This window comes from Symphalangus syndactylus, chromosome 18 (genome assembly GCF_028878055.3).
Source record: "Symphalangus syndactylus isolate Jambi chromosome 18, NHGRI_mSymSyn1-v2.1_pri, whole genome shotgun sequence".
In the NCBI taxonomy this organism is placed as follows: Eukaryota; Metazoa; Chordata; class Mammalia; order Primates; family Hylobatidae; genus Symphalangus; species Symphalangus syndactylus.
The window spans coordinates 62090237-62115064 of NC_072440.2; the positions used below are offsets into that span (position 1 = coordinate 62090237).

A 24828-nucleotide genomic window follows, 5' to 3' on the forward strand; every position below is an offset into this window, starting at 1 on the left:
GGGAAGATAAAACGTGTGTGTATTTTCAGGGATTCTAGAAACATCTTAATACAACCTGCATGGGCCTGTGAAACAGCAGTGGAGCTCACACCCTGAGTGCCTGGAGAGGCAGGGAGAGTGTGACTTCACTAGGACAGGGGTTTTATCTGTTCTGTTGCCACCCATCCACAGTGCCTAATGCAGGACCTGGCATGAAGCAGGCATTGGGCAAGTATTTATTGGACCCAAATGGCATCAGGAAGGGGTGGGGGGTCGAGATGGGTCTGGAGCAATGTCTTTGGACAATGTGGCTCATCCCTAACGGTGACTGAGAACCTGAGTTCTGGAGTGAGGTGGCCTGGTTTCAGATCCCAGCGATGCGACTTGGGCAAGTGACATAACCAGTTTGTACCTCAGTTTACCCCATCTATAAGATGGAAATAATGGGCAGGCACAGTGGCTCACACCTGTAATCCCAGCACTTTGGGAGGCTGCGGTGGGTGGATTGCCTGAGGTCAGGAGTTCAAGACCAGCCTGGTCAACATGGTGAAACCCCGTCTCTACTAAAAATACAAAAAAAATTGGCTGGGCATGGTGGCACACGCCTGTAGTCTCAGCTACTTGGGAGGCTGAGGCAGGAGAATCGCTTCAGCCCGGGAGGCAGAGATTGCAGTGAGCCAAGGTCGTGCCATTGCACTCCAGCCTGGGTGACAAAGCAAGACTCCGTCTCAAAAAAAAAAAAAAAAAAAAAAAAAAATGGACATAGTAACTAATTCCTAGGGTTGTGGGGAGAATGGGATGCGTTAAGTTATGCAACTCTGGGCCGGGTGTGGTGGCTCACGCCTATAATCCCAGCACTTTGGGAGGCCGAGGCGGGTGGATCACGAGGTCAGGAGATTGAAACCATCCTGGCTAACACGGTGAAACCCCGTCTCTACTAACAATACAAAAAATTAGTCGAGCATGGTGGTGGGTGCCTGTAGTCCCAGCTACTTGGGAGGCTGAGGCAGGAGAATGGGGTGAACCTGGGAGGCGGAGCTTGCAGTGAGCTGAGATCATGCCACTGCACTCCAGCCTGGGTGACAGAGCAAGACTCCATCTCAAAAAAAATAAAAAAGTTATGCAACTTAAGGAACAGTTCCTTGCCATGCAGCGTGTGTTGTGTGTTAGCTATTATATCATTGTCATCATCATCATCATTCTCCTCCTTGTCATCATCACTGTGATTGTCTTCTTTTGTTAAAGTTTAGTGTGCAGTCTCCAGAAGGTCCAGAGTTCTCTCTGAGATTGAGGATGAAATAGTCTTGGAGAGCCAGAAGGAAAGGGCACAGCCAGAGCAAACAGCACAGGCTGCCATTTGCTGAGGCACTTTACCTAACACCCTCCAGGTGCCAATGTGGGCCAGATAAGGGGTGGCACGTTGGTGGGCATGCTTTAAGAAGGCAGGGCCATCTTTGAAGGCAAACTTGATGCCCTTTCAGCATTTCCCTGGTTACTGACTTAGGGGGACCTTTTCAATCCAGCTTCAATTTTTGTATTTTTTAAACTTAAATTTAAAATTTCTACTTTTATTTTAGTTTTTTGAGACAGGGTCTCTCTTTGTCACCCTGGCTAGACACAATTATGGTTCACTGCAGCCTCTACATCCCTGGTTTAAGCGATCCTCCCACCTCAGCCTCCTGAGTAGCTGGAACTACAGGCGTGAGTAGCTGGAACTACAGGCAGGTGCCAGTATGCCTGGCTAATTTTTTGTATTTTTTTGTAGAGATGTGGTCTCACTATGTTGCCTATGCTGGTCTTGAACTCCTGGGCTCTGCCCACCTAGGTTTCCCAAAGCGCAGGGACTACAGGCTTGAGCCACTGTGCCCCGCCCTGTTTTTTATTTATTTTTTGATAGCTATATTGTGGTTGTACATATTCTAGGGGTACATAGGATATTTTGATAGATGTATCCATTGTGTATTGATCAAGTCCAGGTAATTGTGAAATTCATCACTTCAAACATTTATCTTCATTTGGGGAACATTACGGTTCTTCTATAATAGCTATTTTGAAATATACAATAAATTATTAACTATAATTTCCCTACTATACCATCCAATACAAGAACATACTCCATCTAACTGTATTTTTGTACCAGTAACCAACGTCTCTGCATCCTTCTACCTCCTTCCCTTCCTAGCCCCTGGTAACCACCAGTCCACTCTCTACCTCCATGAAAACTACTTTTTTAGATGCCATTATAAGTAAGAACATATGATATTTGTCTTTCTGTGCCTCGCGTTTTTTTGCTTAACATAACCTCCAGCTCCATCCATGCTGCTGTGCATGACAGGATTTCATTCTTTTTATGGCTGAATAATATTCCATCACATTTGTATACCACGGTTTCTTTTTTTTTCTTTCTTTCTTTTTTTTGAGACGGAGTCTTGCTCTGTCGCCCAGACTGGAGTGCAGTGGCGCGATCTCTGCTCACTGCAAGCTCCGCCTCCCGGGTTCACACCATTCTCCTGCCTCAGCCTCCCGAGTAGCTGGGACTACAGGCGCCTGCCACCACGCCCGGCTAATTTTTTTTTTTTTTTTTTTTTTTTAGTGGAGACGGGGTCTCACCATGTTAGCCAGGATGTTCTCAATCTCCTGACCTCGTGATCCCCCCGCCTCAGCCTCCCAAAGTGTTGGGATTACAGGCATCAGCCACCGTGCCCGGCTGCCATGGTTTCTTTATCCATTCATTCACTGATGGACACTTAGGTTGATTCTGTATCTTGGCTCTTGTGAATGGTGCTGCAGTAAACATGGGGGTGCAGATATATCTTTGATTTCCTTTCTTTTGGATAAATATTCAGCTGCAGTTTGAACAGGAGTTGTCCACATTTCACATTCTCTTTCTTGCTGTATGGATTAGAGGCAGACAGAGGCACAAGAGTCACTGGCCACCTTCCTTTCTCCCCTCTTTTCTGCCTATAGGCTATGAATTAAATGCTTTGGCTTAGAGCAGAGAAGGGTGCCATCACCCTGACTGAGGTTGAGAAAGGTGATAAGACTTCCCTAGGGTTATAGAGCTATTTAGCAGTCCAGCCAGCAAGTGCATCAAGCTCTGTTTTCCTTGTCTGGAAAAGGGGAAGTTGACAAGAATTCACTAAGTCATGGCATTTAGTAAGATCAGGAGTGGGCCAGGTGCAGCGGTTTGTGCTTGTAATCCCAGCACTTTGGGAGGCCGAAGCAGGAGGATCACTTAAGTCCAGGAGTTCGAGGCCAGCCTGGGCAAGATGGTGAAACCTCCTCTCTACAAAAAATAAAAAATTAGCCAGATGTGCTGGCACGTGCCCCTGGTCCCAGCTACTCGGGAGGCTGTGGTGAGAGGATCACATCAGCCTGGGAGGTTGAGGCTGCAGTGAGCCATGGTAATAATAAATAATAGAGCAAGACCCTGTCTCAAAACAAAAATTTAAAAAAATTTGGAGTGGGACAGCACTTGGGAAGCCCCATGAGACAAGGTGAGGGGCTTCAGGTGGTAGATGATGACACTTTGCCTCCCTCCCTCAACAGGGCTGGCCTACTGCAGACACCTGTCCACCGTGAGGACCCACCTGTCAGCCCTGGTCAATCACATGATCGTGTCTCCGGACTTGCCCTGCGATGCTGGACAGGGGCTGACAGCCGGGATCTGGGAGCAGTACCTTCAGGACAGCACAGTAAGGCTTAGCCGGGATTGGTCTGCAGTGATGCAGAGGCTGCAGGGGGGTCATCTTATTATCTGAGAAATAAGCCCACCTGCTTGTGGGGACTTGAGCTGACATGCTTGGATTCTGCATATGCAAATTGGAGTTCCCCTTCTCCTTGAGAGTTCCAAGACCTACAGCTCACTTCTGCCCATCAGTGTGGAGATTGAATGGGAGGTGAAACATACGCTCACCTGGAAGGAGTAAAGAACAAATCAGTCTGCAAGCATTTATTATTAAGCATCAGCTGGGACAGGCACGGTGGCTCACGCCTGTAATCCCAGCACTTTGGGAGGCTGAGGAGGGTGGATCACTTGAGGTCAGGAATTCGAGACCAGCCTGGCCAATGTGGTGAAACCCCATCTCTACTAAAAATACAAAAGTTAGCTTGCCATTGTGGTTGAGTACACCTAAGACTAAAGTGAAATAGGCTTTTAATATTGGAATGTGAATAGGTGAGGGGGAAGAGGCCCCAGGGCCCTTCAGGGCAGCCTTCCAATACCATCACTTTCCACAGCGCATGTACAGTTAGGACCTGCTGGCCCCACAGCTTGACTAATTGTAACTGCAAAACTTTTGCCTGAAAATGAAATTTTAAAAAGAAAACAGACAAACTCATCCCCACAATACATCACATACCTGTTAAAGTCATCCTAGTGTGCACAAAAGATATTAGTGTATGATGTAGCAGCTAGAATTGTTCACTTTGGATTAGTTTGCTTTAGGTAATTTTTTTTTTTTTTGAGATGGAGTTTTGCTCTTTTTGCCCAGGCTGGAGTGCAATGGCATGATCTAGGCTCACCGCAACCTCCGCCTCCTGGGTTCAAGCAATTCTCCTGCCTCAGCCTCCAAGTAGCTGGGATTACAGGCATGTGCCACCATGCCCTGCCAATTTTGTATTTTAAGTAGAAACGGGGTTTCTCCATGTTGGTCAGGCTGGTCTCAAACACCCGACCTCAGGTGATCTGCCCGCCTCAGCCTCCCAAAGTGCTGGGATTACAGGCATGAGCCACTGCGCCCAGCCAAGAAATTTTCCTAGAACTGAGTCAAGATTAATAATTGCAAAATAATATTTTCAAATAAGCATAAGGCAAAAATGGGCTGAAAATTAATTAAAATATTAATTCATTATAGCCTGCCCTTTCTCTTTTTACATAAACAGACTCACATTACATAGTTTTACAACTTATTTTTTTTTTTTCAAATAATGATACACATTGAACACTTTTTTTTTTTTTTTTTTTTGAGACGGAGTCTCGCTCTGTCACCCAGGCTGGAGTGCACCCAGGCTGGAGTGCAGTGGCGTGATCTCGGCTCACTGCAAGCTCCGCCTCCCGGGTTCACGCCATTCTCCTGCCTCAGCCTCCCGAGTAGCTGGGACTACAGGTGCCCGCCACCATGCCCGGCTAATTTTTTGTATTTTTAGTAGAGACAGGGTTTCACCGTGGTCTCGATCTCCTGACCTTGTGATCCGCCTGCCTCGGCCTCCCAAAATGCTGGGATTACAAGCGTGAGCCACCATGCCCGGCCTTTTTTTTTTTTTTTTTTGAGACGGAGTCTCACTCTGTCGCCCAGGCTGGAGTGCAGTGGCGCGATCTCGGCTCACTGCAAGCTCCGCTTCCCGGGTTCAAGCGATTCTTCTGCTTCAGCCTCCCAAGTAGTTGGGCACCACTGCGCCCAGCTAATTTTTGTATTTTTAGAGACGAGATTTCACCATGTTGGCCAGGCTGGTCTGGAACTCCTGACCTCGTGATTCGCCCGCCTCGGTCTCCCAAAGTGCTGGGATTACAGGCGTGAGCCAACACGCCCAGCTGAACACCTTTTTATGTAGGTCCCCATAGATGTATCCCTCGCTCTTTTACATCTCCGTGTTGCATACCCATGTAAGGACGCATGTTCACCCATTGATGGGCAGTTGGAGAATTACCTGGGTTTGGCTTTTTCATATGATGCCACGACAAATATCCAAGTACCTATGACTTTCCTTATCCATGCCAGGATATCTGAGGGCTAGGTCCAAGAAGCAGGACTTGCTGGACCACAGAAGTAGATCTTAGAAGTAGATCATACCTCCAAGTAGATCATGGAAGTAGATCATAATGATACAGTTAGGGTATTGCCAATTAGTATTCTAGAAGGACAGGTGCACAGGAGTTGAGGAATATTGGTGAGAAGATAGCTCAGGGTGGCCATGCACAGTGGCTCACACCTGTAATCCCAGCACTTTGGGAGGCCGAGGGGGGCGGATCACCTGAGATCAGGAGTCTGAGACCAGCCTGGGGTCAGGAGTTCGAGACCAGCCTGGCCAACATGGTGAAACCCCGTCTCTACTAAAAATACAAAAATTAGTTAGATGTGGTGGCAAGTGCTGGTAATCCCCGCTACTCGGGAGGCTGAGGCAGGAGAATCACTTGAACCCAGGAGGCAGAGGTTGCAGTGAGCCAAGATCACACCACTGCACTCCAGCCTGGGTGACAGAGCGACTCTGTCTCAAAAAAAGAGAAGAAGATAGGGTGGCTGGGTGCAGTGGCTCACACCTGTAATCCCAGCACTTTGGGAGGCCAAGGCAGGCAGATCACTGGAGGTCAGGAGTTCAAGACCAATCTGGCCAATATGGTGAAACCCCATCCCTACTAAAACCACCCCCTGGTTTTCTGTTGACCAAACTCTTTGCTCCTCCCCACCACAGAGTTATGAGGAGCAGGAGCTGCTGCGCCTCATCTACTACGGGGGCATCCAGCCTGAGATCCGCAAGGCCGTGTGGCCCTTCCTCCTGGGCCACTACCAGTTCGGGATGACAGAAACAGAAAGGAAAGAGGTCGGTTACCTGCCATGGGCACTGGGGTCTTTGGCAACAAAAGGATCCAGATACTGTGGGGCTGGGGAGCTCTGGTTTCATGCTGGACCAAGGAAGGGGAGGCAGATACGGTGAAGATGGGAACCTGAAGGTGGCGCTGTCCAATAGAAACACAACACAAGCCACATAGGCAATTTTTACGTTTTTAAATTTTGGACTAAGTGTAGATTATGCAGTTGTAAGAAATTAATGCGGAGAACTATGTGCATCCTTTTACCCAATTTTTTTCTGATGGTAATATCTTGCAAAACTGTAAGGTAGTAAAATATTGGAACCAGAGTATTGACATGGTATAATATACTCATCTTAATCAGACTTTCCCAGTTTTACTTGTACTCATTTGTGTCTGTGTGTGTGTCTGTGTGTGTGTGTGTGTTTTCTCTTCAGTTTTCTCACATGTGTAGATCTGTGTCCATCACCACGGCCAACATACAGAACATTTTTAATGCTATAAGGACCCCCACGTTGTCCTTTTATAGCCAGACTCACCTCCCCCATACCCACACCCTGGCCCTAATCCCTGGCAACCACTAATCATATGTTCTTCATTTCTATAATTTTGTCATTTCAAGAATGTTATATAAATGGAATGATACAGTGTGTAACGTTTTGGGATTGACTTTTTTTCACTCAGCATAAAACCTCATCCAAGTTGTTGAGAGTATTAACAGTTGATGCCTTTTGATGGCTGAGTAGTATTCCATGATGTGGCTGTAGCACCTATTGCTAGACAGCTGAGTTGTTTCTGGTTTTTTGGCTGTTACAAATCAAGTTGTAATGAACATTCGTGTACAGTTTTTGTATGAGCATAACTTGTCATTTCTCTGGGATAAATGAGTAAGAATGTAATTGCTGGGTCATATAGTAGTATGAAACTGACAAACTTTCACAGTAGCACATGCCTTTAGTCCCAGCAAGAGGTTCGCTTGAGCTCATGAGTTCAGGTGCAGCCTGGGCAACATCGGGAGACCCTGTCTGTAAGGGGAGAAAATAAACTACCACACTTCTGCAGTGGCTGTACCATTTTCTGTGTCCACCAGCAAAATATGAGTGATCCAGTCTTGCATCTTCACCAGAGTTTTGTCTTGTCACTATTTTTTTATTTCAGCCACCTGACATGGATCATTGATATTTCATTGTTTTAATTTGCATTTCCAAATGGCTAGTGAAGTTGAAGGTCTTTTCATGTGTTTATTTGCCATTGAGTATCTTCTCTGGTGAAATGTCTGCTAACGCCTTTTGTCCACCTTCTAATTAGATTGTTTGTTTTTTTTTCCTGTGGGGTTGGAGAGTCCTTCATATACTCTGATAACAGTCCTTTGTTCAGATATGTGATTGGCAAGTATTTCCTCCAAGTCTGTAACTTTTCATCTTATAAGCAGGGTTTTCTGCAAAACACATTTTTAAATTTTTAATGAAACTCAGTTTATCAATTTTTCCTTTTATGAATTGTGCTTTTGGTGTGAAGTCTAAGAAAATTTTGCCTAGCCCTAGGTCCTGAAGATCTTCTCCTACGATTTACCTAAAAATTTTCTATTTTACATTTGACGTAAAATCTTTTGAGTTTTTTTTTTTGTATATACAGTGTGTCATTTAGGTCAAAGTTCATTTTTCATTTTTGGGTGTTCAGTTGCTCCAGCATCATTTGTTGAAAAGATGTCCATCCTCCATTGAATTGCTCTTGCACTGTTAAAAAACAGCTGGGGGCTGGGCGCGGTGGCTCATGCCCATAATCCCAGCACTTTGGGATGCCGAGGCGGGTGGATCACCTGAGGTCAGGAGTTCAAGACCAGCCTGACCAACATAGGAAAACCCCGTCTCTACTAAAAATACAAAACAAAAACAAAAACAAAAATCATCTGGGCATGGTGGCAGGCGCCTCCAGTCCCAGCTACTCAGGAGGCTGAGGCAGGAGAATCGCTTGAACCTGGGAGGTGGAGGTTGCAGTGAGCCGAAGTCACGCCACTGCACTCCAGCATGGGCAATAGAGCAAGACTCCGTCTCAAAAAAACAAAACAATAACAGAAAAACAGTTGGGAACATGCTTGTAGGTCTGTTTCTGGGTTCTTCTGTTCCGGTGATCTATGAATCTGTCCTTCTGCCAGTACCACTCTGTCTTGATTATAGTAACACGTGTAATTTTAAATGTTTTCATAGTCACTTTCTTTTTTTTTTTGAGACAGAGTCTCTGTCTGTCAGAGTCTTGCTCTGTTGCCCAGGCTGGAGTGCAGTGGTGCAATCTTGGCTTACTGCAACCTCTGCCTCCCGGGTTCAAGTGATTCTCTTGCCTCAGCCTCCCCAGTAGCTGGGTACAGGCGCCCGACACCACGCCCAGCTAATTTTTGTATTTTTAGTAGAGACGGGGTTTCACCATGTTGGCCAGGCTTGTCCCAAACTGCTGACCTCGTGATCCGCCCGCCTCAACCTCCCAAAGTGCTGAGATTACAGGCGTGAGCCACCGTGCCCGGCCCTCATAGTCACATTTTAAAAGTAAAAAGAAACAGATGCAATTCATATTTTTGAACTTTTTATTTTGAAATATAAATGGTCCCCAACTTCCAATGGTTGGTCTTATAATTTTTTGACTTCATGATGGCTTTATCACGTTATTAAATGCATTTTTTTTTGAGGCAGAGTCTCGCTCTATCGCCCAGGCTGCAGTGCAGTGGTGTGATCTTGGCTCACTGCAACCTCCGTTTCCCAGGCTCAAGCAATTACCCTGCCTGGGCCTCCCAAGTAGCTGGGATTATAGGCATGCACCACCACACCTGGCTCATTTTTTTTTTTTTTGAGACGGAGTCTTGCTCTGTCGCCCGGGCTGGAGTGCAGTGGCGCAATCTCGGCTCACTGCAAGCTCCGTCTCCCAGGGTCACGCCATTCTCCTGCCTCAGCCTCTCCGAGTAGCTGGGACTACAGGCGCCCACCACCACACCTGGCTAATTTTTTTTTTTTTTTTTTTTTTTTTTTTGAGACGGAGTCTCGCTCTGTCACCCAGGCTGGAGTGCAGTGGCGCAATCTCGGCTCACTGCAAGCTCCGCCTCCCAGGTTCACGCCATTCTCCTGCCTCAGCCTCTCCGAGTAGCTGGGACTACAGGCGCCCGCCACCACGCCCGGCTAATTTTTTTTTGTATTTTTAGTAGAGACGGGGTTTCACCGTGGTCTCGATCTCCTGACCTCGTGATCCGCCCGCCTCGGCCTCCCAAAGTGCTGGGATTACAAGCGTGAGCCACCGCGCCCGGCCAATTTTTTTTGTATTTTTAGTAGAGACGGGGTTTCACCGTAGTCTCGATCTCCTGACCTCGTGATCCGCCCGCCTTGGCCTCCCAAAGTGCTGGGATTAAAAGCGTGAGCCACCGCGCCCGGCCAATTTTTTTTGTATTTTTAGTAGAGACGGGGTTTCACCGTAGTCTCGATCTCCTGACCTCGTGATCCGCCCGCCTTGGCCTCCCAAAGTGCTGGGATTACAAGCGTGAGCCACCACGCCTGGCCCACACCTGGCTAATTTTTGTATTTTTAGTAGAGACGAGGTTTCACCATGTTGGCCAGGCTGGTCTCGAACTCCTGACCTCAAGTGATCCACCCACTTCGGCCTCCCAAAGTGCTGGGATTATAGGCGTGAGCCACCGGTCCTGGCCTTAAATGGATTTTTTTTATTTTTTTGAGATGGAGTCTTGCTCTGTCACCCAGGCTGGAGTGCAGTGGCGTGATCTCAGCTCACTGCAAGCTCTGCCTGCCGGGTTCACACCATTCTCCTGCCTCAGCCTCCCAAGTAGCTGGGACTACAGGCACCTGCCACCACGTCCGGCTAATTTTTTGTATTTTTAGTAGAGACAGGGTTTCACTGTGTTAAAGATAGGATCTCTGGATCTCCTGACCTCGTAATCCGCCCGCCTTGGCCTCCCAAAGTGCTGGGATTACAGGCATGAGCCACCGTGCCCTGCCTTAAATGGATTTTTGACTTAAGATATTTTCAACTTATGATGCATTTATTGGGACATAACTCCATCGTAAGTCGAGAAGCATTTGTAATTATAAGTTCACAAGAAGCTGCAAAAGTAACAGAGGTCCCAGGTACCCATCACCCGGCTTTCCCCGGTGGTAACAGTTTATGTAACCAAAATACACTGTCAAAACCAGTGCGTTAACACTGACACAATACAACTAGTTAGACTACAGGCCTTACTACTAGGATTTCACCAGATTTTGCATCTGCTTGTGTATGTTTTGTTTTTTTTTGGGGGGGGGGGGCGGGGGGACGGAGTCTTCTCTGTTGCCCAGGCTGGAGTGCAGTGGTGTGATCTCAGCTCACTGCAACCTCCACCTCTTGGGTTCAAGCGATTCTCCTGCCTCAGCCTCCCAAGTAGTTGGGACTACAGGCGCCTGCCACCATGCCCAGCTAATTTTGTTTGTATATTTAGTAGAGGCGGGGTTTCACTAGGTTGGCCAGGCTGGTCTTGAGCTCCTGATTTTGTGATCTGCCCGCCTCGGACTCCCAAAGTGCTGGGATTACAGTCGTGAGCCAACTGCACCTGGCCTAAAATCTGGTGGTATTTTACACTCTATATTCGTGTATCTCTTGTACTATTATTTATTTAACATTTGTCTTTAAATTGACTCACCTAAGAGTTATACAACTTATTTTAAAAGATATTTTATGTCCCTGCCATAAGTGGGAAGCCAGTATAACTTGCCGTGAATAGAAGGAAACTGACTGTAAAAATAGAGTAAGATTAAATAGTGCAGTTCTGTTCTAACTAGATGTTATAGCCTGCCTAAGGCCTGCCCTCTCTTTGTTAAAAAGGGAGGTTGTGTTTGGGAGGCCAAGGCAAGAGGATTGCTTGAGGCCAGGAGTTCAAGACCAGACTGAGCAACATAGCGTGACCCCCATCTCTACAAAAAATTTAAAAACTAGCTGGGCACGGTAGCATGTGCTTGTAGTCCTAGCTACTCAGGAGGCTGAGATGGGAGGATTGCTTGAGTCCAAGAGCTGGAGGCTGCAGCGAGCTATGATTGTGCCACTGCATTTCAGCCTGAGTGACAAAGTAAGACCCTGTCTAAAAAAATATAAAGGATGGAGGGGAGATTATAAAGTATCGAGAAGTATGGGAAGCACAGGAGCACCAGACTGGCCCTTTCTCCCTGGGGTAATCAGAAAAGTTGAAGGAGAGTAGAAAGCAGAAAGTTTCTGTAGTTCTGTATTATAAGGACCCATGCCAGTGGAATGTCTGAAGTTCATCTCAGTGCTAGTGTGAGGCCCCTCCACACTTCACCCATGCCTGGTGGCTTCCTGGGCAGTCAGTAACTGACAACTCTGATGCGCAGAGCCCCGTGCTCAGAGCTGGGGATGCAGAAGCACAGTAGGTGAGGTCCTTCCCAGTTTCATGGGGGTTGTGGTGGTCACTGGTGGGATTGAGGCAGGCCCGAGGGCTGCAGGAGCACATGGGAAGCACCTAAGACGGGCAGGGGGGAAGGCGGTCAGAGAAGACTCCTGGAGGAACTGTTTGTTCCTAAATTCTCAGAAGGAATTACTTTTCAGGCCAAGAGGGTGAAGAAGGGAAGAGAAGACAGCACAGGCAGAGGTCTGGAGGGGAGACCAGCGTGATGTGGTGTGTGTGTCTGCGTGGGTTTAGGGAGGGGCAGGAAGGGCATGGTGGGCGTGAGTTGCTGAGACATCCAGGAGTAGGACGGTGGAGGCAGCAATGAGAGGGGAGGCTGGAGAGGAAACAAGGATCACGACTGCTAAGTGGTGCATGGATCAGGGGGTGGGGTGGTCAGGCTGCAACAGAGACCTGGATGGAGCCTGCTGGGGCCATGCATCTAGGTGAGAGTGGTGTAACCCTGGCCTAGGATGGCAGTGGGAATTGGGAGGTGGGCAGGGCTTGGAGGAGTCTCAGGGAGGTGGGCAGGAGGGAGCGGCTCAGGCGAGGCCCTTGGGCAGGATGGACCCTCTGTCCCCCTTCCGAAGTCCTAAGTAGCCATAGGAGAGGCTCGAGCTCCCCACCCTCTCTTTTCCCATCCTGGCTCTCCTTACCTAGATCAGCCTATCCGTCCCCGTGGTGCCCAGAGGTCTGGCAGACGCAGAGCCTGTTACCTGGGCTGTGTTACTCAGGGACAATGGAAGCTCCCCACCTCTTTGCTGAATCCCACAAGGAAAAAGCTGGAAATCTGTGGCCCTTCTGTAAGGCCATTGCTGTAAGGAAAGTAAGCGGGTTGGTATTTGTATTGTATCCCCAGCACCTGTAGCCCATGTGGGGTACATGGGAGGCCCTCGGGTCATGCGTTGATTGAGTGGATGGGTGGAGGAAGGTCAGCATCTTGCTCATCTTGTATTCCATATGGCTAGTTTGGTGCCTGGTATGTAATAGGTACTTATCAAATTGAGTGAGAGGATGAATGGATGAATGAATGAGGAAAGAGAGGGGGAAGGTAGTAAAAAAGAAAGAAAGAGTCTTCTCACTTTTGGCCGGGCGCAGTGGCTCATGCCTGTAATCCCAGCACTTTGGGAGGCTGAGGCGGGCAGATCACAAGGTCAAGAGATCAAGACCATCCTGGCCAACAAGGTGAAACCCTGTCTCTACTAAAAAAAAAAAAAAAAGAAATACAAAAATTAGCTGGGCGTGGTGGCGCACGCCTGTAGTCCAGCTACACAGGAGGCTGTGGGAGGAGAATCACTTGGACCCAGGAGGCTGCAGTGAGTCAAGATTGTGCTACTGCACTCCAGCCTGGTGACAGAGCAATACTCTGTCAAGAAAGAAAGGGAGGGAGGGAGGGAGGGAGGGAAAGAAAAATAGAAACAGTCTTCTCACTTTTGTATCCCCAGGGCCTATGTACTGTCTAGCACATAGTAAGGACTCAATGAATAGTTGAAATTTATATATGTATGCATGAATGAATAAAGGAAGGAGGGAAATAAAGAAAGAAGTAGCCTTGCTCCCATTTTGTCTTCAGAGCCTAACCAGTGCTAGGCATAGCATAGTAGGTGCTCAGTTAATATCTGCTGGATGTTAACTGCATGAATGTCGGATGGATCAGAGCCACTCTCTTCCACGTTGGTCTGGCCCTCCCCAGGCGCCCCTTTGTTGACACCTCGGGTGACATTGCATCTGCCCTGGCAGGTGGACGAGCAGATTCATGCCTGCTACGCACAGACCATGGCTGAGTGGCTGGGCTGCGAGGCGATCGTGCGGCAGAGGGAGCGGGAGTCCCATGCGGCCGCCCTGGCCAAATGCTCATCCGGGGCCAGCCTGGACAGCCACCTGCACCGGATGTTGCACAGGGACTCAACCATCAGCAATGAGGTGATGGGCGGCTGGCCTCGGGGAGCACGGGGGCTGGGGAAGGTCAAGGTCTGCTTCATTGGGCTGTTCTAAGAGTGGTGAAGGCTGGGTATCTGGGGCCTGGTGACAGTCTCACCCCTGGCTTTTTCTTTAAGAGTGTGGGGTGACTTTGGAATCAGACCTGAATTCAAACTCTAGTCCCACAATTTAGTAGTTCTGGGGTTCCCTACCAGTGCCTTTTCTTCTGGGCCTCAGTTTTCTGCATCTGTAAAATGGGAATAATCAGGTGTAGAGGAGGTTTGTGTACAGTCCAAACAAGACAATGTATATAAAGTGCCTGGCACACTGCCTGACTTTCATTGATTCAACAAATGCTTATTGAGTATCTACTATGTCCAGGTACTATCAGGAATATCCTGGGATATCAGGAATGTTCCAGTGACCCAGACAGACTGGTCTGTCCTCCCAGAACTTCCAGTTTAATAGCCCAAAGTAGGATCTCAGTAAAAAAGTTAATTCTTGACTGAGGGTGGTGGCTCACACCTGTAATCCCAGTACTTTGGGAGGCCAAGGCGGGTGGATCACCTGAGGTCATGAGTTCAACACCAGCCTTGGCCAACATGATGAAACCCCATCTCTGCTAAAAATATAAAAATTAGCCAAGCACCTGTAATCCCAGCTACTTGGGAGGCCGAGGCAGGAGAATCACTTAAACCCAGGAGGCGGAGGTTGCAGTGAGCCGAGATTGCATCACTGCACTCCAGCCTGGGCAACAAGAGCGAAACTCTCTCTCAAAAAATAGTTAATTTTCTTCACCGGTGATTATATCAGTCATCAATTGCCACAATAACAGTGTGTAACAAACAACCACCAAAAATCAATGACTTCCAACAGTCAGCGTTTATTTTTGCTCACAACTCTGTGGGTCAGCTGGGAAGTTCTGTTCTTAACTGGGCTGGGTGAGGCTTATTCTGGCACCAGCTGTCCGTAACTGGTCAACTAAAACATTTGTTTATCTTGGTTGGGCTCTCGTATTTGTCTGGGGTGACTCAGCTGTGCTCCACGTGCGTCGCTGTCCAGCAAGTTAACGTGGACACGCTCTCACGGTGAAAGCAGATGCCATAGAGAGAAAGCGGAAATGCACAAGGGTGTTCTAAGCCTCTGCTGAGTCAAGTTTGTTAACATCCCATTGACAAAAGCAAGCCACATGGCCAAGTCTAGTTCAGAGTATCAAGGACTATGAGGTTATAGGGCAGAAACATGTATACAGGGATCATGGAAAAAAAAAAAAAGTAGAGCCGTTAATAGAACCAGTTACTCTGTGAGTTGAACTGAAATATTGGCCAGAAGTCTCAATTACAGAGCAGTTAAAGGTGGGGTGCTCTAGTTGCAGAGGTGAGAGGTGGGAACCCAGAGGTCCAAGTGGTCTCTGAAGAGGCTCCAGGAAGCAGGGAGTGGTCCCCCACTTTCATTTCACAGCTAGGAAACATGCTGTGAGAGAGGACTTGTGCAGGTTAGGAATAGAGATGAAACTAGACTTCCTGGCCCCCAGCCCAGCAGTCCTTCCTGCTCTGGGCCAGGGTGCAGCCTCACCCTCCCTCCCTCCTGCTCCTTCTTCTCTCAGTCCTCCCAGAGCTGCAGTTCGGGCCACCAGAACATCCGCCTGCACAGCGACTCCAGCAGCAGCACACAGGTGACCTTGTGGAGGCCTCGCCCCCTCCCACCCACGCCTCTCCCTTCCGCCTGGGGTCATGGGGATTGGGTGTCCATCATCTGTAGGTCACTTTTTGCTTTATTTGTTTTAGCTTTTTACATTAGTATTAAATGTTGTTTTTGTTTTTTTTTTTTGGTAATGCAAGAAATATATGGATCTGTCACCCCTGCAAAAAACTAAAACATTGTAGAGAAAGTCAAAGTCTGCTTTGATAGTCCTTAATCTCTGCCTGCCCTCCCTTGAAATAACACCACTATCATCAGTTTGCTGTATTCTTATCAAAACCTTCTGTATGCATATATATACACAGAAATATATAGATAATATATGGCAATGTTTGGTAGTTTTACTTTAAATGTGTACATAAATACCATCATATATGTTGTTCAACAACTTTCCATTTCAATCAGTGAAAAGAGATAACTCAATCTCACTCCGTTTTTAAAGAGAAAAGCTGGCTGGGCATGGTAGTTCACACTTGTAACCCCAGCACTTTGGGAGGCCAAGGTAGGCAGATAGCTTAAGCCCAGGAGCTCAAGACCAGTCTGGGCAACATGGCAAAACCCTGTCTCTACAAAAAATACGAAAAAAAATTAGTTGGGCATGGTGGTGCGTGCCTGTAGTCCCAGCTACTCCGGAGGCTAAGGTGGGAGAATCACCAGGGCCCAGGAGGTTGAGGCTGCAGTGAGCCATGATCACGCCACTGCACTCCAGCCTGGGCGAGAGAGTGAAACCCTGTCTCACACACACGCATACACAAAGCCAAGTGCAAAAACATGCATAGTGTGTTGTCATCTTTTGTGTTAGAAGAGGCAATATTAATATCTGTACATGTTTGCCTTCACTTTTGAGAATGGTATAAGGAGAAACCAGAAATGAATCAGAATGGTTACCAAGAGAGAAGGGGCAGAGACAGAAGCTACATTTCCTTGAATATGCCTTGTTTCCTAATTTTGATTTTGGAGTAAAAAAAAAAAACTTTGGTTTTGACTCTGAAGCTAGGTAAACTTTTTACATAATTAAAATCAACTGAATCAAAAAGAAGTTTTTGAAAACACAGAAACACATGAAACTAACCATAAATCAAGTTGGTGACGTAACCACACAGGGAAGAAATATTTCAAGTGACTTTGGAACATGATCTTTAACTGTGTACCCTTGATATGACCTAAGGACACAAAGAATCACAAAAAAATCTCTAAAATGTATTCTGGAGATTTTTTTCATAGTATTTCATGTATATCTAACTTTAAAAATTTATTCACAATAGTTAACCACATGGGTGTAAAAGTAATAGGGTTTTTTTATTTTTTGTGTTTTTTTTTTTTGCCTTTTCCATGTGTTAACTAATTTTTTTTTTTTTTTTTTTTGAGACGGAGTCTCGCTCTCTCACCCAGGCTAGAGTGCAGTGGCGCGATCTCGGCTCACTGCAACCTCCGCCTCCCGGGTTCACGCCATTCTCCTGCCTCAGCCTCTCCGAGTAGCTGGGACTACAGGCACCCGCCACCACGCCCGGCTAATTTTTTGTATTTTTAGTAGAGATGGGGTTTCACCGTGGTCTCGATCTCCTGACCTTGTGATCTGCCCGCCTCAGCCTCCCAAAGTGCTGGGATTACAAGCGTGAGCCACCGCGCCCGGCCTCCATGTGTTAACTAATTTTTTGAATGAGAAAAATTATGTATACATGAGGCTGGGCATGGTGGCTCATGCCTGTAATCCCAGCACTTTGGGAGGCCGAGGCAGGTGAATGACCTGAGATCAGCAGTTCGAGACCAGCCTGGCCAGCATGGTGAAATCCTGACTCTACTAAAAATACAAAAACTAGCTGGGCATGGTGGCACATGCCTGTAATCCAAGCTACCTGGGAGGCTGAGGCAGGAGAATTGCGTGAACCCAGGAGGCGGAGGTTGCGGCGAGCCAAGATCGTGCCACTTCACTCCAGCCTGGGCAACAGAGCGAGACTCCATCTTAAATAAATAAATAAAAACATAAAAATAAAATTTTGTACACATGGTAAAAGTCTTTATGATGAAAAGTTATTGTCTCCCCTTATTTTGATTCCCTAGTACTCCCTTCTCAGAGTCAACTGCAGGCGGGGTGCGGTGGCTCATGCCTGTAATCGCAGCACTCTGGGAGGCCGAGGTGGGTGGATCACCTGAGGTCAGGAGTTAGAGACCAGCCTGGCCAGCATGGTGAAACCCCATCTCTACTAAAAATGCAAAAATCAGCCAGGCGTGGTGGTGAGTGCCTGTAATCCCAGCTACTCGGGAGGCTGAGGCAGGAGAATCACTTGATCCTGGGAGGTGGAGGTTGCAGTGAGCCAAGATTGTGCCACTGCACTCCAGCCTAGGTGACAAGAGAGAAACTCCATCTCAAAAAACAAAAGCAAACAGAGTCAACTGCAGTACTTTCTTGTCTCTTTGTGGATTATTTTATGCATACACAAGCACATCGATCACTTTTTTATTGTTATTTGAGACAGTCTCACTCCCATCACCAAGGCTGGAGTGCAGTGGCATGATGGTCACAGCTCACTGAAGCCTTGACTCCCCAGGCTCAGGTGATTCTCCCACCTCAGCCCCCCAAGTAGCTGAGACCACATATGTGCGCCACCATACCAGGCTAATTTTTTGTATTTTTTGCAGAGACCAGGTTTCACCGTGTTGCCCAGGCTGATGTCGAACTCTTGGGTTCAAGCAGTCCACCTGCCTCGGCCTCCCAAAGTTCTGGGATTGCAGGCATGAGCCACCATGCCCAGCCTAGATCACTTTCTTATTTGTCACAAATGGGAGCATATATTACACCTTGTTTTGTCTCGTTCTTTTCACTGACTGTATGGTATTCCACTGCATGCTTGATCCATATTTAAGCCAATCACCTGTTGTTGGATGTTTAGGTTGCTGATGTAAGTAATGCTGCAGTCGACATGCTGGTCCATCTGTTTTTGTGCACCTTGTCCTCAGGTGTTTGAGTCTGTGGATGAGGTGGAGCAGGTGGAGGCTGAAGGCAGATTGGAGGAGAAACAGCCCAAGATCCCCAATGGGAACCTAGTGAACGGCACTTGTTCCCCAGACTCGGGTCATCCTTCCTCCCATAACTTCTCCTCGGGCCTCTCAGAGCACTCGGAGCCCAGTCTGAGCACAGAAGACAGTGTCTTGGATGCCCAGCGGAACACCCCCCCGGTGCTGCGACCTAGGGATGGCAGCGTGGATGACAGGCAGAGCAGTGAGGCCACCACATCCCAGGATGAGGCTCCCCGGGAGGAGCTGGCCGTGCAGGACAGCCTGGAGAGCGACCTCCTGGCCAACGAGAGCATGGACGAGTTCATGTCCATCACGGGCAGCCTGGACGTGGCCTTGCCTGAAAAGGACGATGTTGTGATGGAGGGCTGGAGGAGCAGCGAGACGGAGAAACGTGACCAGGCGGACAGCGAGGACAACCTCTCAGAGGAGCCTGAGATGGAAAGTCTCTTCCCTGCTCTGGCTTCTCTGGCTGTGACTACTTCTGCCAACGAGGTGTCCCCTGTGTCTTCCAGCGGCGTCACCTACTCTGTAAGTCACCAGGACCCTCCGTTTCATTTCCTTCTTTCCAGCTGCAGGAGGGTGGGATGTACTACAAGCCTGTTATCCAGAATGACCCCAGAGTCAGACCTCTGGTTCATTGCATTTTTTCCATCATGGAGGATTCACTGGAGAAACTCATTTGGGAGAGAAGATAATGTAGTATTTTAAAAAGGGGGCCGGGCACTGTGGCTCACGCCTGTAATCCCAGCACTTCGGGAGGCCGAGGCGGGCGGATCATGAGGTCAGGAGATCAAGACCATCCTGGCTAACATGGTGAAACCCTGTCTCTACTACAAATACAAAAAATTAGCTGGGCATGGTGGCAGGCACCTGTAGTACCAGCTACTTGGGAGGCTGAGGCAGGAGAATGGTGTGAACCCAGGAGGCGGAGCTTGCTGTGAGCAGAGATTGTACCACTGCACTCCAGCCTGGGCAACAGAGCAAGACTCCGTCTCAAAACACGTGTACAGTGTTATAATATTTTATGCATCTACTGTAAATGTCAGTGCTTGCATTATTTTAACAGAGTAATATGTAAGCCATGTAGTAAACTGTCCTAATTTTTCTCTTTCCTGTAAAAAAATTTGTTTTTCCTAGATGTGTTTTCATTTTCCTGTTTTCTTTTTCTTAGTTTGCTGCTTATTTAAAGTCAGTTCACCCCCAGAAGTCTTTGCCACTTTCCTAAATCTCTTTTCAAACATTCAGACATATCATGTTTTTCATTTGTTCTGTGTGTCCAAGGACTTCTCCCCAAAAGCCTACTGACGCCCTGCACTCCACTGCACCTGATGTGTCATTATCATTCACGATCTTCCTCGTCCTGATCTTGAGCTTCCTTTTGTGTCACTCATGTTTTCCTCTTTCTTAGTCTACTGTCTTATTCAGATGAAGCACATACCTCAGTGGCTTCCACATTTTTTGCTTTTCTTTTCTTTTTTTTTAATTGAGACAGAGTCTTGCTCTGTCACCTAGGCTGGAGTGCAGTGGCGTGATCTCGGCTCACTGCAACCTCCGCCCCCCAAATTCATGCTCTTGCCTCAGCCTCCCAAGTAGCAGGGACTACAGGCATCCGCCACCATGCCCGGCTAATTTTTTGTATTTTTAGTAGAGATAGGGTTTCACCGGGTTAGCCAGGATGGTCTCGATCTGCTGACCTCATGATCTGCCCGCCTTGGCCTCCCAAAGTGCTGGGATTACAGGCGTGAGCCACCACGCCTAGCTTGCTTCTCTTTTTTATCATTTCTTTGTCTTTCTGTGCTGAATTCTGGATCATTTCTCCAGATCTCCTTTCAATTGAGTAATTCTCTTTTCCAGAATGTTTTATTTTCTGTCACCTGTCTCTAGTGTTTAATATTTTTTTTAACATTTTATTTGGCCTTTCTTCAAATATGCTATAAAATGACTTAGTTGATTATTTTATAGTCTGTTGCTCTTTTTTTTTTTTTTTTTTTTTGAGATAGTCTCCTGTGCGTGGTTTGGAGGGCAGTGGCGCAATCACTGCAGCCTTCACCTCCTGGGCTCAAGCAATCCTTCCTCCCACCTCAGCCCCACGAATAGCTGGGACTACAGGGATGTACCACCATGCCTGGCTAATTTTTTGTATTTTTTATAGAGACGGGGTTTTGCCATGTTGCTCAGGCTGGTCTTGAACTGGCCTCAAGTAATCTACCCACTGTGCCCTCGCAGAGTGTTGGGATGACAGGCATGAACCAGTGCACCCCAGCTTTTGTTCTTATTGTTAACCTCTTCTTTATTTATTTATTTATTTATTTTTGAGACAGAGTTTCGCTCTTGTTGCCCAGGCTGGAGTGCAATGGCGTGATCTCGACTCACTGCAACCTCCGCCTGCCAGGTTCAAGCGATTCTCCTGCCTCAGCCTCCCGAGTAGCTGGGATTACAAATGCACACCCATGCCCGGCTAATTTTGTATTTTTAGTAGAGATGGGTTTTCTCCATGTTGGTCAGGCTGGTCTCAAACTGTCGACCTCAAGTGATCCACCCGCCTCGGCCTCCCAAAGTGCTGGGATTACCAGGCATGAGCCATGGCACCGGCCTTATTTCTTTAAATACAGTAAACATACTTATTTTATGATCTGTTTCTGATACTTCTAACAACTGAGGCCCTGATGGCTCTGATTCTGTTGTCTTGTATTTATGCCGACCATCACTCCTGGCACCTTCTTTCTCTGAGCGTTTTGTGATTTTTGAACATGAACTCATATTTCTTGGGATATTATCTGCTGTACTATTTAAGACTCAGGTGGAAGGTAGATTCCTCAAGAGAGGGATTTTCTTCTGCTTCTTTCTAGTACCAGGGAAATAACAAATATGAGATGACAACTACATTCTCTGATCTTTCAGACCACCCAGGTAATGGGAGTTTGGGTTATAAACCGCATGAGTTACAAACCTGATTTGTGGCTCTTAATTATCCAGGGAGATAACATTTACATTTAATTTAATAACTATGTTCAAGGTACAATCAGTCAGGTATTGTAACTGTTTTACTCAGACCCAAAGTGACAACATTCATGAGGTGAACTGTGGATGAAAAATATTGCTGTCACTGTGGGCAGGCAATTGTTTTGAGATCTCAAGATATTAGTGGGTTTTTCTAGTTTTCCCTTTCTGAGTGTGTGACTCTTCAGGGCCCTACCTTCCTATAGGAAGGTCTCTTATTAGATCTTCAACTTGAGTAGTGGAGCATAAAACAATTAAATCTAAGCTTAAATTTTCCCACTTTGGCAGCTTTCCTTAAGGCAAGGGCCAGCTTTGGTGTTTTCTCACCTTTCTGGGTTAGTTTTTGGTCCTTAAATATTTCTTATTTTCCTGCCATATCATTGAGCCATTTTGAAATTAAGGTAATTGTTCAAGCAGCCAGGCCAGTACGTTACCAGAATTTGACCTCTGTTCAGTTCTTCATTCTCCTTGTCCAGTTTTCAGCAGAGAGAGGTTCACTTCCAGCTATAGTTGTAACTCTCTGAGGGAGAATTTTCAGCCTGCAAATTAAAGACACACTCCCAGAAAACAAACAAACAAAATCAAACACCTGGCTGGTCCAGGTGGGAGATGTACTTTCAGTGACAACAGGAGAGGGTTAGGAGGAGGAGATAGGATTGCTGCCTCCCAGTGGGGACTTAGATGTAATTTTTCATTTCTTCCCCCTACCCCCTGCCCCGATGGCCTATAGCCAGAGCTGCTGGACCTGTACACGGTGAACCTGCACCGCATCGAGAAGGATGTGCAGAGGTGCGACCGCAACTACTGGTACTTCACGTCCGCCAACTTGGAGAAGCTGCGTAACATCATGTGCAGGTGGCTGGGGGCAGCAAGGGGATCTAGGGGATGGGGATGGCGGGTGGGTGAGATGGGGGACATAGGGGGCCCGCCTAGAAGTTATTTCCTTCTGAAGCTGGCATCATACTCACCTGGAATCTTAGCCCACAGTGACAATTTAGCCACAATAATATAGAACATTTATTAAGCACTTACTGTATACCAGCCACAGTCCTGAGACCTATACTATCATCGCTCACTTATTCCTCAACCCGATGAGGTATTAACCCCTTTTATAGGTGACGATGTGGAGGCTCCAGGAAGAGCCTCATTGCTGAGTGGGCATCGGGCAGTGGCTGAGTGGGAACTCATAGCCATGTCTCTCTGGCTGTAGAATCTGTCCTTTTTCTGTTATTCTTTAAGCCAAGATCTAAGACTGGTTATTACTGTTCACTAAAAAGCTATTATTCCTGTAATCCCAGCACTTTGGGAAGCTGACGTGGGAGGATCACTTGAGGCCACTTGAGTTCTTCACAGACTTCAAAAAAGTAGAGACTGGCCTGGCAACATAGTGAGACCCTATCACTACAAAATAATTTTTTTTAACTCAACATTTAGCTGGACATAGTGGCATGCACTTGTAGTCCTGCATACTTGGGAGGTGGAGGCAGGAGGATAGCTTGAGCCCAGAGGTTAGAGGGTTGCAGTGAGCTATGATTACACCATTTTACTCCAGCCTGGGTGACAGAGTAAGACCCTATCTCTTAAAAAGTAATAAAAATAATAAAAATTATTATTGATATTTCTTAAAATATGAAAGTAACCCATGCTTGTTAAAAATCTAAATCACTGACAACTCTAATCCCAGCACTTTGGGAGGCGAAGGCAGGAGGACCGCTTGAGGCCAAGAGTTTGAGACCAGTCTGGGCAACATAACAAGACCCCATCTCTGCAAAAGTTTTAATAAATTAGCCAGGCATGATTGTATGCGCCTATAGTCATAGCTACTTTAGGAGGCTGAGGCAGCAGGATGGCTTGAGCCTGGGAGGTTGAGGAAGCAATGAACTGTGATCACACCACTGCACTCCAGCCTGGGCAACAGAATGAGACCCTGTCTCAAAACAAAACAAAAATCTAAATCAAAGAAATTAGAAGTTCGTAAGATAGAAAGAGAAACTTCTCCCTTCATCTCTGCCCATCAGTACCACTCACCCAGAATTAATGACTGCTAACAATTTAGTAATATCTAATTGATTGTATGTTGTATAACATAATATGAATGTACTTTTTTTTTTTTAATGGAGATGGAGTCTCGCTCTGTTGCCCAGGCTGGAGTACAGTGGTGCGATCTCAGCTCACTGCAACCTCCGCCCCCTGGGTTCAAGCAATTCTCCTACCTCAGCCTCCCGAGTAGCTGGGACTATAGGCGCACGCTGCCAGGCCCGGCTAATTTTTTGTATTGTAGTAGAGATGGGGTTTCACCATGTTGCCCAGGCTGGTCTTGAACTCCTGAGCTCAGGCAATCCACCTGCCTTGGCCTCCCAAGTGCTAGGATTATAGTCATGAGCCATCGCACCCAGCCTGAATGTACATATTTTTTAAATGTTTAAAACTATGATATAGTCTGATAAGTGTTAACGTTAAAATGAAAAAAATGCTGGGAAGAAGTAAAAATGAACTGACTTCTCCCTGGTTAAGGCATAGAGAGAAATCATGGAAGACTTCACAGAGGTGGTGACCTTTTGAGATGGATTTTGACAAAGTTAAGAAAACTAAAGAAACCGTAGGCCAGGCACAGCAGCTCATGGGAGGTCGAGGCGGGTGGATCACCTGAGGTCAGGAGTTCGAGACCAGCCTGGCCAACATGGCGAAACCCTGCCTCTACTAAAAATACAAAAATTAGCCAGGCGTGGTGGCACACACCTGTAATCCCAGCTACTTGGGGGGCTGAGGCAGGGGAATTGCTTGAACCGGGGAGGTGGAGGTTGCAGTGAGCCAAGATTGTGCCATTGCACTACAGCATGGGCAACAAGAGCAAAACTCTGTCTCAAAAAGAAAAAGAAAAAGAAAACTAAAGAAACCATTTAGCATAGAGGCTAAGATCATATATCCTTGAGTAAGGCCTTCTAGGTTCAAGTACTGCCTCTGCCACTTATTATTAGGTGTATGATTTGGGACATGTCATTTACCTGTCTATGCTTCAGTCCCCTCATCTGTGAAATGGGATAATCCATGTACATTTTTTAAATGTACATTTAAAAAATATGTACATTCAGGCTGGGTGCAATGGCTCATGCCTGTGAAATGGATAGTCCATGTTTCACATGACTATTTTGAAAATAGTGGGTTGAGAGGCCGGGCACAGTGGCTCACGCCTGTAATCCCAGCACTTTGGGAGGCCGAGACAGGCGGATCATCAGGTCAAGAGATCGAGACCATC

The 24828-nt window shown here is 47.1% G+C and overlaps 1 protein-coding gene and 1 non-coding gene across 7 annotated transcripts in view; one reads left to right on the forward strand and one right to left on the reverse strand.

Moving 5' to 3' along the window:
- Nucleotides 1-24828, forward strand: part of SGSM1 (small G protein signaling modulator 1) — a 121063-nt gene that overhangs the window by 73479 nt on the left and 22756 nt on the right. For 2 of the 6 annotated variants that reach the window (XM_055254251.2, XM_055254252.2), the window contains 6 exons: nucleotides 3529-3674; nucleotides 6391-6519; nucleotides 13674-13856; nucleotides 15460-15528; nucleotides 18513-19100; nucleotides 22303-22427. In XM_055254251.2, the coding sequence (XP_055110226.2) occupies nucleotides 3529-3674; nucleotides 6391-6519; nucleotides 13674-13856; nucleotides 15460-15528; nucleotides 18513-19100; nucleotides 22303-22427 (1240 nt within the window). Of the gene's footprint in view, nucleotides 1-3528; nucleotides 3675-6390; nucleotides 6520-13673; nucleotides 13857-15459; nucleotides 15529-18512; nucleotides 19101-21421; nucleotides 21483-22302; nucleotides 22428-24828 lie in introns of all 6 variants that reach the window. The other 4 variants (XM_055254253.2, XM_055254254.2, XM_055254256.2 and 1 more) reach the window with 3 other exon arrangements.
- Nucleotides 21617-21684, reverse strand: LOC129468702 (small nucleolar RNA SNORD56). The gene has a single exon (XR_008652780.1). It is a non-coding gene; the product is annotated as a small nucleolar RNA SNORD56 (small nucleolar RNA).